The sequence below is a fragment of the Somniosus microcephalus genome, chromosome 11, assembly GCF_052327205.1.
Source record: "Somniosus microcephalus isolate GS21.2 chromosome 11, FLI_Smic_1.0, whole genome shotgun sequence".
NCBI lineage: Eukaryota > Metazoa > Chordata > Chondrichthyes > Squaliformes > Somniosidae > Somniosus > Somniosus microcephalus.
In genome coordinates this window covers 212,654,037-212,666,177 of record NC_140997.1, presented here as the reverse complement: position 1 = coordinate 212,666,177, position 12,141 = coordinate 212,654,037, and the positions used below count along the sequence as shown (strand labels likewise).

Below are 12,141 nucleotides of genomic sequence, written 5' to 3'. Positions count from 1 at the left end.
CCCCGTTGCTGTCCTCAGTCCCCGTGAAGGCCCCCCCCCCTGCGGGGTGCCGGCTGCTCTCCGTGAACCCGGCACTCCCCTTGAGTGCCAGGCTCGTTTGCTGGCACTCCCGATCCCTGGTGGCCCAGCTTTAATAAGGGGAGGAAGGCCTGCAGTACCGCTGCACATAGCGTCGTGGTTTTGGCTCACAGCGCCCCAAGAGGAACGTGGGGCGCTTCCGGTAGCACCTCTCCTCCCTCTTGGGGAGGTACCTGGGAAAATCGGCCACGGAGGTGCTAACTTTTTCGGGGCGCTAAAATTAGTGGCGCTTCCCAATTTTTACCCCATAGAGTCATAGGGCAGGATTTTCATTGGGCCGTGGAGTCGGGATTGGAGACGTGGAGTGCGGGGGGGTTAAAATCCCGAAATCAGGGGTCCCGACCCCATCCCGCGCCCAAAGCCGCCTCTATGCCAGTTTCAAAGGAGGCGGGTACCTGCCCCGCACTTGGACCCGCCTACCGAGGCGGGATGGGATTAGTGCCAATTAACTGCCTGTTAACAGGTAGTTAACAGGCAGTTTTTAGCCTAATCCCTATTTTTAAGGGTGAAGTGTGGGATTCCCGATGGCTCCAAACCACGCCAAGTTAGAGGAGGCGGGCTGTCGGGTTGAAGGACTTGAAGGGGTCGAGGTGTCGGTGTTCAGGTGAGTGATGTGTGCATGAGTGTAAAGGTAAGTGTGTTTGGTGTGTCTAAAGTGATTAAAGAAGTTTAAATGACCTTTTCAGCCTTCCTTCCTTCAGGTCTCGGGAGTCCCTCATCTCACCGGCACAGAAAGCAGAATGGCTGCGAACTGTCAAAAGTGACAGCCTTCAGCTTTCTGTGCAGGAAAGATTTCTAACTGAGTCTGTGGAGAAGGACTCAGCTTAGAAGTAAGACTGTCAGTGTTTGACAGCTTCAAACAGCTGTGAAATGCTGATATTTTATCTGTCAAAACCTCTTGACAGATGAAATTTCAGTCTGTGACATCACCTGTTGCTGGGTGGCCATTAATTGGCCTGCTTAGCCCGCTGGGTGGGCTCAACAAGGTCAATCAAGTTAAAATCGCGTGGATTGGCCACATCTCGATAGAGGCGGGACTACAACCCCGAAAGTTGTAGTCCCGCCTCCCACCCACCGCCTGAATGAAAATCCAGCCCACAGGGGGAAAAATTCAGTTGTTTACGCCTCCCGTTAGTGCCTTAAGAGGGTGCCAATTGGGGTGCAAAGCAACTAGAGGCCAGGCACGGCGATGTTTGTGCTGCTGGTGAAATTAACTAGACATTTTGCGGCGGCGCTAAACACTCCCGCCACGGTCTCCTGCGCCAGCAGATTATGACGTCAGTCGAGTGCGCAACGCCCCGTTAGCACCCCGGACCGGATATTGAGTGGCACCCCCTGCCTTACCACCTGCCGCTAGCAATGACAGGTTGAGGGGAGCGTTATGCTGTCAGAAAGGGACTAGGGGGAGCGCTATCTAAAGGCGACCGCTTCCTGCCTTTATTTGTCAGTGACATTTTTGCACCACGCATTCTGAGAGAGAGAGAGAGAGACTTCTGGGGCGATTCAACGCTGTGTGAAGGAGTTTTGAGTACTGAGCAGCACTTTGCAAGTTTATTTTGATTTGCCCTTCCTTGCTTCGCCAGCGCTCTGAGGTAGCGCCTCGCTCCTCAGCCTTTGCGCCTTAAGACAGGTGTGAAGCGCCTGATTTAGTGCTCCAATCACCTCCAGGGGCGATAAAAGCCAAGTTTGCTGCCGTAGGCGATAATTAGCGCCAGGCGCTAAACTTTGTGCACCGCCAATAATGGCGCCCCAAATGGGGCGATACCGAATTTTTCCCCCATAGAGTCATACGGCACAGAAGGAGGTCATTTGGCACATCGAGTCCTGCCGGCTCTCTGTAGAGCAATCCAGTCAGTCTCATTCCCCCACTCTATCCCCGTAGCCCTGCAAGTTTATTTCCCTCAAGTGCCTATCCAGTCTCCCCTTGAAAACATTGAGTGTCTCCGCTTCCACCACTTCCATCGGCAGCAAATTCCAGGTCCTCACCACTCACTGTGTAAAAAAGTTTTTCCTCACATCCCCCCTGTATCTCTTGCCCAAAACCTTAAATCTGTGTCCCCTAGTCCTTGTACCATCAACTAGTGGAAACAGCCTTTCCCTGTCTAGCTTATCTAAACCTGTCATAATCTTGTACACCTCTATCAAATCACCCCTCAACCTCCTTTGCTCTAATGAAAACAAATCCAGCTTCTCCAACCTGTCCTTGTAGCTAAGATCCCCCATCCCTAGAACCATTTTGGTAAATCTCCTCTGCACCCTCTCAAGGGCCTTCACATCATTCCTAAAGCGTGGTGACCAGAGCTGGACACAATCGGCTGGATTTCTCAGCCCCGAGGAGGCGGGTATGGAGGCGGGACTGCCGGGAAATGTGCAGAATTTGGGGGCGGGTGGCAGACCCTGCCCCCAACCCACCTCCGTGCCTTCTTGCCAGGAGGCGGGAAGCCGTCCTGTCCCGGGTCCCGTCTCCTTGGAGGCGGGAACGGATTAAAGCCTATTAACTGCCTGTTAACACGTAGTTAACACGTAGTTGACAGGCAGAAAATAGGATTATCTTCATTTTTTATCCTCAAGTGTGGGCTTCCTGACCTGGGGGAACCCCACCGGGGTGTGGGAGGTGAGTAGGAGGCCTGTGGGGGTCGGAGGGGTCTGAAAGTGCGATGTAGAGGTGAGTGATGGGTGCAAGTGTGGAGTGGTAATTATTTGAGGTGAGTGTAAAGTGTTAGAAAATGTTAACTTACCTTTGTTTCTACCTACAGCCTTCAGCCACTGTGGAGCCAGAGTTCCCGACATCTCCATTGTAGAGATCACAGACTGGCTGTTGCATCCTCTGATCCAACAGTCAGCTGATTTCGGCAAAGTAGAAAGGTTTGATGAGTCCTGAACACAAGGGCTCATTAAACTGTACAAAATGTCAGTGTTTGACAGCTTCACAGAGCTGTTAAATGATGACATTTCTTCTTTCAAAAGTTCTTGACAGATGACACGTCATACGTTGACGTGCTCTGTCACTAACTTCTCCCTAATTGGCCTGCTGAGCCCGCCGGGCGGGCTTAACAACGTCAATTAGGGGAAAATCCCGTTGGTTGGCCAGAAGCTGATGGAGGCGGGACTGAAACCCGAAAAGTGGGAGTCCCTCCTCCAAAAGATTCCCATTCAGAAAATTCAGCCCAATACTCCAGTTGTGGCCTAACCAGTACTTTATAAAGGTTCAGCATAACTTCTATACTTTTGTACTCAAAGGGCTGGATTTTCATTGGGCCGGGGAGTCGGGATTGGAGGCGTGTGGGTGTTTAAAACCCCCAAATCGGGGGTCCCGCCCCCCAACCCGCCTACATGCCAGTTTCAAAGGAGGCGCGTACCCGCCCCGCACTGGGACCTGCCTCCCGAAGGCGGGAAGGGGTTTAGTGCCAATTAACTGCCTGATAACAGGTAGTTAACAGGCAGTTTTTAGCCTAATCCCTATTTTCATTGTTGAAATGTGGGATTCCCGACAGCTCCAAACCACGCCAAGTTAGCGAGGCGGGCTGTCGGGATGAAGGGCTTGGAGGGGTCGAGATGCCCGGTGTTCAGGTGAGTGATGGGTGCATGATTGCAGAGGTAAGTGTGTTTGGTCTGTGTAAAGTGTTTAAAGAAGTTCTACTAACCTTTACAGCCTTCCTTCAGGTCTTGGGAGTCCCTCATCTCACCGGCACAGAAAGCAGAATGGCCACCAGCTGTCAAAATCTGCAGCCTCTGCTTTCTGTTCCTCAGTGAAAATCCAGCCCAATACCTCTATTTATGAAGCCCAAGATCCCATATGCTTTGCTAACCACTCTCTCCATATGTCCTGCCACCTTTAGGGACCTATGCACATTAACTCCCAGGTCCCTCTGTCCCTGCACACTCTTGAAAACTGTGCCATTAAGTGTACATTGCCTCTCCCTGTTCCTTCTGTCAAAATGCATCACTTCACACTTCTCTGTATCAAATTCCAACTGCCACTTGTTTGGCCATTCTGCTAGTCTTTCTATGTCCTGTTGCAGTCGATTGGTATCATCCTCACTGTTTCCCACACCCCCAAGTTTGGTGTCATTGGCAAATTTAGAAATTCTACTCTGTATTCCAATATCCAGGTCATTACAAAAAAGGCAGTGGCCCAAGCACTGACCCCTGGGGAACACCACTGTCTGCCATCCTCCAGTCTGAAAAACAACCATTTACCACAACTCGCTGTTTTCTGTCCTTAAGCCAATTCCTTATCCAAGCATGCCACTGACCCACCTATTCTGTGAGCCTCAATTTTCTAAAATCCATATAGACAACATCCATTGCATTCCCTTCATCAATCCTCCCTGTTACTTCATCAAAAAATTCAATTAGATTAGTCAAACATGATCTGCCTTTTACAAATCCATGTTGGCTCTCCTTAATTAGCTTAAACCTCTCCAAGTGCCCGTTAATTATTTCCTTGATTATTGTTTCTAAAACTTTACCCACCACTGATGTTAAACTGACCGACCTGTAGTTACTAGGATTGTCCTTGCACCCTTTCTTGAACAATGGTGTCACATTTGCAACTTTCCAATCCTCAGGCACCTCCCTCGCATCTAGGGAAGATTGGAAAATTATGGCAAGCCCTTCCGCTATCTCCTCCCTCAATTCCCTTAGCAACCTGGGATGCAAGCCATCTGGACCAGGCGACTTGTCCACTCTAAGCATACCCAGCCTTTCTAGTACATCCTGTCTTATCAATATTCACCCCTTCCATTGCTTCTACCTTTTCCACTTCTACTGATATTTTGTCAGCATCCACCTCCTTAGTAAACACCGATACAAAGTACTCATTGAGTATTCTAGCCTTGCCCTGCGCCTCTAAGCATATATCACTTTCTTTGTCTCTAATAGGCGCCACCCTGCCTCTTACTACCCGCTTACTGTTTACATGCTGGTAGAAGATTTTTGGGTTCTCTTCAATAAAAATGGACAGAGCTATACAAAATCTTCAGCATATGTATTTGCAGATGCCGCGTAATGTAACCTGCAATTCGATATAACCCAAGAGTGCTTGTAAACTGCTGAATTCAATTAAAAAACTATTTAAAATGAAACGTTCATAGAATGGGTTCCCTGTGGTGCTATAGAGAGCAACACAAATGAATATAAGAAGATTTATGAAACTTTTTTTGGTCCAGCCAAACTCCAGGCAGTGCCAAATGTAGGCTATTCCCGTACATCGCCAGGTTCCCGTACATCGCAAGATTTACGCAGATTACAAGGATATACTCCTGCACCACCTGGTAAGATTTTTTTTTCAAATAAATGTAGTCATGCATGAATATTTGTTAAAAGCAATATTATTCAGGAAAGAAGACAATATAGGTTATGTTCACTCTGTTGTGATAATTAGCATCAAATAAAATCAAGAACCAATAAGATTTCAAATAAAGAATGGTTGAATCATTTTTTGTGGGATAGAAATTATGAGCACTATTGCTCTCATATGTTTAACCTGTTCATATTGAATTCCTCTGTGCTATTTTAGCGCGGACAGTAACCCATTTAATTTTTACCCCCCTGGTGCTTTAAGTATAATTATAGAAATATACAATTTAAGCTTTCAAGCTGAGGTGTATAAATTGTTATTTTTATTCATCAGAAAATGTTGATATTGGTCAATCAATTCCTACATTCAGATCACATAAGTATATAGTAAAAAAAAAAGTGGCACCAACACTACTCACTACACCCTTCTACTCTGGAAAAACTTGCTTTTAACTCTATATTTTACTTTCTGCTCTTCATTTTTCTATCCATGTGTCAACATTCTCCTTAATTCCATGCACCATTATCTTTGCATAAGTCTCTTGTGTGGTACTTTATCAATAAGAGACTTATGGCAAAGATAATGATGCATTTTGAAAATCCATATGAATCCCATCTATTCCTTTATCTACCTCTCTGTTATTTCTTCCAAGAATTCAGTGAGTTGCCTTTGTTGACTTGACCAGATTAACTCCTCTGCATCCTGTCCTACAGCCCAGAGCAGGTCTTTGCAGACTCCTTGCTTTTACAGCCTTTTGCTAGTTGACGACCTGTGCAGTGTCCTGTTTCTAAAAATCAGACCGCCTTTTGGTGTCTACATCTCTTTTCCTAGTCACTGTTTCACAGATAGACAGAAATCAAAGTGTTTTCCAGCACAGTGGGTGAGAGGTGTTTTTTCAGTTAGCTAGACATGCTAATACAGGTAGACTATCCTTTATCCGAAAACCTCGGGACCAGCCGTGTTTCGGTTTTAGGAAAATTTCGGATTTCGGAAGGTGCGTGAAAACACTTCGGTTTTCAGAGTAATTCGGTTTGCGGGAGTGCGGATAAAGGATGCACTATCCCTTATCTGAAAGGGTGGGGGTTGGCGTGGGGGTCGGGGGTGGGGGTCGGCGGGGGGTCGGGGGTGGGCGGGGGTCGGGGTCGTGCGCACGACTTACGCTGAGCGATTTCGGTTTTCAGAAGTCATGCTTTGTGCCACTTTCGGCTTTCAGAGGTTTTCTGGTTTCGGATGTGCGGATAAAGGATGTTACACTTACGCTGAGCGATTTCGGTTTTCAGAAGTGCGGAAAAATGCTACACTATCCCTTATCCGGCTAGGCCTGTAAGTCGTGTGCCACTCTGGTCATGTCGTGCGCACGACTTACGCTGACCGAAAAAACCTTCGGTTTTTAGAGGGTTTCGGTTTTCGGAAGTCCGGATAAAGGGTAGTCTACCTGTAATGGGTGCAAAGTTCTCGTAATTAGCATATTAATCACCCTTCATGTGGGAGACCCTTTTTTAAACTCACGAGAATACACATTGTTTTCACAAAACCCAACTTAAAAGTTACTCTTCTGAATTCTTTGTGTAAAAATGGTCAAAAAATTCTGAAATATGACAACTATTTTATCCTGTTTAACCTCTCTATCATCTTATTATGTTTCCTTCCAAGCAATCTATTCCACTTTGTTGCTCCACCAAAGCTCCATTTAACATCTTCATAAGGATATTAGTCACAGCTCTATTCAGGTGTAGGCCATCCCATTGGGACAACTCACTCCTGTTGTTTCCAGTGCCCAAGAAAATCAGAATCTTCAGCATTTTTTTTATTCATTCATGGGATCTGGGTGTCGTTGGCAAGGCCAGCATTTATTGCCCACCCCTAACTGCCCTTGAGAAGGTGGTGGTGAGCCACCTTCTTGAACCACTGCAGTCTGTGTGGTGAAGGTATTCCCACAGAGCTGTTCGGGAGGGAGTTCCAGGATTTTGACCCAGTGACAATGAAAGAACGGTGATATACTTCCAAGTCAGGATGGTGGGGAACTTGGAGGTGGTGGTGTTCCCATGCGCCTGCTGCCCTTGTCCTTCTAGGTGGTAGAGGTTGCGGGTTTGGGAGGTGCTGCCGAAGAAGCCTTGGCGAGTTGCTGCAGTGCATCTTGTAGATGGTACACAGTGCAGCCACGGTACGCCGGCAGCGGAGGGAGTGAATGTTTAAGGTGGTGGATGTGGTGCCAATCAAGCGGGCTGCTTTGTCCTGGATGGTGTCGAGCTTCTTGAGAGTTGTTAGAGTTGCACTCATCCAGGCAAGTGGAGAGTATTCCATCAAGCTCTTCACTTTTGCCTTGTAGATGGTGGAAAGGCTTTGGGGAGTCACGAGATGAGACACTCGCCGCAGAATACCTAGCCTCTGACCTGCTCTTGTTGCCACAGTATTTACGTGGCTGGACCAGTTAAGTTTCTGGTCAATGGTGACCCCCAGGATGTTGATAGTGGGAGATTCGGCGATGGTAATACCGTTGAATGTCAAGGGGCAGTGGTTAGACTCTCGCTTATTGGAGATAGTCATTGCCTGGCACTTGTGTGGTGCGAATGTTAGCTGCCACTTATCAGCCCAAGCCTGAACGTCGTCCAGGTCTTGTTGCATGCGGGCATGGACTGCTTCATTATCTGAGGAGTTGTGAATAGCACTGAACACTATGCAGTTATCAGCAAACATCCCCATTTCTGACCTTATGTTGGAGGGAAGGTCATTGATGAAGCAGTTGAAGAAGGTTGGGCCTAGGACACTGCCCTGAGGAACTCATGCAGCGATGTCTTGGAGCTGTGATGATTGACCTCCAACCGCCACAACCATCTTCCTTTGTGCTAGGTATGACTCCAACCAGTGGAGTGTTATCCCCCTGATTCCCATTGACTTCAGTTTTACTAAGGTTCCTTGATGCCACACTTGGTCAAATGCTGTCTTGATGTCAAGGGTAGCCACTCTCACCTCACCTGTGGAATTCAGTTCCTTTGTCCATGTTTGGACCAAGGCTGTAATGAGGTTGAGAGCTGAGTGGTCTTGGCGGAACCCAAACTGGGCAGCAGTGAGCAGGTTATTGGTGAATAAGTGCCGCTTGATAGCACTGTCAATGACACCTTCCATCACTTTGCTGATGATTGAGTAGACTGATAGGGTGGCAATTGACCGGATTGGATTTGTCCTGCTTTTTATGGACAGGACATACCTGGGCAGTTTTCCACATTGTAGGATAAATGCCAGTGTTGTAGCTGTACTGGAACAGCTTGGCTAGAGGCGCGGCTAGTTCTGGAGCGCAAGTCTTCAGCAAGATAGCTGGGATGTTGTCAAGGCCCATAGCCTTTACTGTAGCCAATGTGCTCAGCCGTTTCTTGATATCACGTGGAGTGAATCAAATTGGCTGAAGACTGGCTTCTGTGATGGTGGGGACCTCAGGAGGAGGCCAATATGGATCATCCTGGCTGAAGATGGTTGCAAACGCTTCAGCCTTGTCTTTTGCACTCACGTGCTGGGCTCCACTATCATTGTGGATGGGGATATTCATGGAGCCTCCTCGTCCTGTTAGTTGTTTAATGGTCCACCACCATTCACGACTGGATGTGGCAGGACTGCAGAGCTTTGATCTGATCCGTTGATTGTGGAATCTCTTAGCCCTGTCCATAGCATGCTGCTTCCTCTTTTTAGCATGCATGTGTTGCAGCTTCCCCAGGTTGGCACCTCATTTTTAGGTACGCCTGGTGCTGCTCCTGGCATGCTCTTCTACACTCCTTATTGAACCAGGTTTGGTTCCCTGGCTTGATGGTAATGGTAGAGTGAGGGATATGCCGGGCCATGAGATTACAGATTGTGGTGGAATACAATTCTGCAGCTGCTGATGGCCCACAGCACCTCATGGAAGCCCAGTTTTGAGCTGCTAGACCTGTTCTGAATCTATCCCATTTAGCACATTGGTAGTGCCATACAACACGATGGAGGGTGTCCTCAGTGTGAAGATGAGACTTCATCTCCACAATGACTGTGCGGTAGTCACTGCTACCAATACTGTCATGGTCAGATGCATCTGCGACAGGTAGATTGGTGAGGATGAGGTCAAGTAGGTTTTCCCCTCGTGTTGGTTCTCTCACCACCTGTCGCAGGCCCAGACTGGCAGCTATATCCTTCAGGGCTCGGCCAGCTCAGTCAGTAGTGGTGCTGCCGAGCCACTCTTGGTGATGGACATTGAGGTCCCCACCCAGAATACATTCTCTGCCCTTGCTACTCTCAGTGCTTCTTCCAAATGGTGTTCAACATGGAGGAGAACTGATTCATCAGCCGAGGGTGGGCGGTAGGTGGTAATCAGCAGGAGGTTTCCTTGCCCATGACCTGAAGCCATGAGATTTCATGGGGTCCGGAGTCAATGTTGAGGACTCCCAGGGCCACTCTTCCCTGACTGTATACCACTGTGCCGCCACCCATGCCTCTAGCAATACGATAACCTCCCTAATCTGACTATTCCTATACTGGCGTGTCAGTGACAGTAATCCTGAATTTACTACCTTTTGAGGTCCTGCTTCCTAAATTAATTCCTAACTCTTGGTACTTCTTCCCTAAGCCATTGACGTGAACTATGACTTCCAGTTGTCTCTCTTCCTTTGCAAGAACTTCTACACTCATTCTTTTTTGGGTCTGAAATTGCGATCGGAGGCTTCCCGCGGGCGGATGCCTCTGACCTGTAAAAAATCTACGAATGTACTTGGTGGCCCGGGAGGTACAGAGTCTTGCGATCCTGGGCCTCTCTGGGTCTGCGTAGGCAGAGCCCCACGTATTCCAGGGGTGCATGCGGTTCGCAAACGCCCCTGGGATCACATGGGCCGGCCCAACCAATAAAAGAAGGGAATCCCCATTCATATTTATGGGAGTTGCATACGTCATAAGTATGAATGGGGATCACTTAAAAAATACACAAACTCATTGAAATACATTTTTAAAAAATTACATATTTAAAATGAATTAAAATGCCATTTAATTAAATATTTTAAATGAAAATTACAATTTTTGAAATGTTTTTCAATATGTTTTAACGGGGCTAAAAATAAACTTACCTTATTGGACAGGGTTTTTGATGTATAAATGAGTGATAACATTTCATTTTTTAATTTTTTAAAACTCTTATTCTGGTAAAAGCCGGCCTTACCGCTTTTATCAGGCGTAAGAATTTCACAGGCATTCAGCAGGCGGAAGTTGGGCAAATAGCGCAACTCTCCACCTGCGGAGGCCCTTCTCCCGGGGATGCGGCGGAGCTGTTGAGAAGATTCTTGACAGATCGCAAGTTCTGGGTTTTCGCGCATGCGCTTCGCGTGCCTAAACCCGGAACTCGCGCGGCCCCTACGGGCACGTGCGCACCTCGTACGCACCCGTGAGGGTCGCAAAATATGGCCCTTTGTTTCTTACCCTGGCACCTGTGAGGCAACATATCAATTGGAACTCCCATTTACAATTCCAGAAGTGACCGTCTACTCCTCTCACTGTCCCATCCCCCAATACTCCTGCTTATCTGCATTTAACTCTCGTGCCGCCCTCACCATCCCAACCCCTAGGGCATTGCTCATAATTTATCTACGCTGAGTTACTGTTCTCAGCTGTGTTCGTCAGCTTTGTCCCTCCATGGCACCTCTGACTTTGACTCTGGTCTCCCTACTATTGTCTCCAACCTATTCCCTGCTACTACCAGGAAATATGTATCCCATTAATTACTACCTAACCAGGCCTATGTAACTTGAGCTTTTCCCTATGTCCATTCGCGTGCACACTTTGGCTGCCGCTCCGGACCCGAGCCATTCACGTCTATTTCCACTTTTTTCTCCCCACTTTTCCTTTTCCTTTTCTCATTATCCCTCCCTGACCGCTCTCTCCTGTCATCAGGCCTCCTTTCATCTCTCCTCTCTCGGGTACTCTGCCCTCCCAAATCCCTATCCCAATCCTTCATTACTCTTCGACCTTCCTACTCTCCTGCTGCCGTCCCAGGCTTGACCCCCTCTTAGATAAGCCCACAGCTTCCCACTGTGCTTCTCTTGGTATCCTCCGAAGGGCCCATCGAGGCACTCGTCGCTGCCGCCTCACGAGCAGTAACCCCAACTGTCCCATCCTACTCTCTCACCGACCTTCCTGCCCAGTGCACCCGCTGGGGCCTAATCTTGCCAATCTCCTCCCCAACCAACTCACCCCTCCCAGTGCTGACCCTGTGGACGCTGGCAGTGGGTCAGCCATCACCGACCCTCTCCGCATCTTCCTCCAGAATGTCCATTCACTTGCGAACAAGGCCCTTGCCATCCATGAGTTTACCGTGGATGATTGCATCAACATCATGGCCCTGACGGAAAGTTGGCTGAGGAGTGATGACACCTTACCCTTAAATGAAGCTTCCCTGCCTGGCTACACCTTCCACCACTTGCCCCGCCCAGACCACCATGGTGGCGGTGTGGCTCCCATCACCAAATCACACCTTTGTCTGTCCCCCTACTCCTTTAGCACTTCCTCCTCCTTTGAGCATCTCACCTTATTCCACTCTCTCACTTCTCATTTAAAATTCTCATTCTCTACCGCCAACCCAAGTACCATAAAAATTTTATTATCAAGCTATCTTCACTGTTTTCCTCCCTCAGCCTCTACACTAAACGACTTCTCATCCTCAGTGATTTCAACCTCCGTCTCAATTCATCATGCCCTCTCTCCTCTGAGTTCACTAGCCTCCTATCTTCCCTTAATCTCTCCCTCCATCTAAA

General features: G+C 48.1%; 1 protein-coding gene across 2 annotated transcripts in view; it reads left to right on the top strand.

Annotated features, from left to right (window-relative positions):
• itih3a.2 (inter-alpha-trypsin inhibitor heavy chain 3a, tandem duplicate 2) overlaps positions 1-12,141 on the top strand; it is a 72,958-nt gene that overhangs the window by 35,090 nt on the left and 25,727 nt on the right. For both annotated transcript variants that reach the window (XM_086001863.1, XM_086001862.1), the window contains exon 16: positions 5,250-5,354. In XM_086001863.1, coding sequence (XP_085857989.1) covers positions 5,250-5,354 — 105 coding nt within the window. The remainder of the gene's footprint in view (positions 1-5,249; positions 5,355-12,141) is intronic.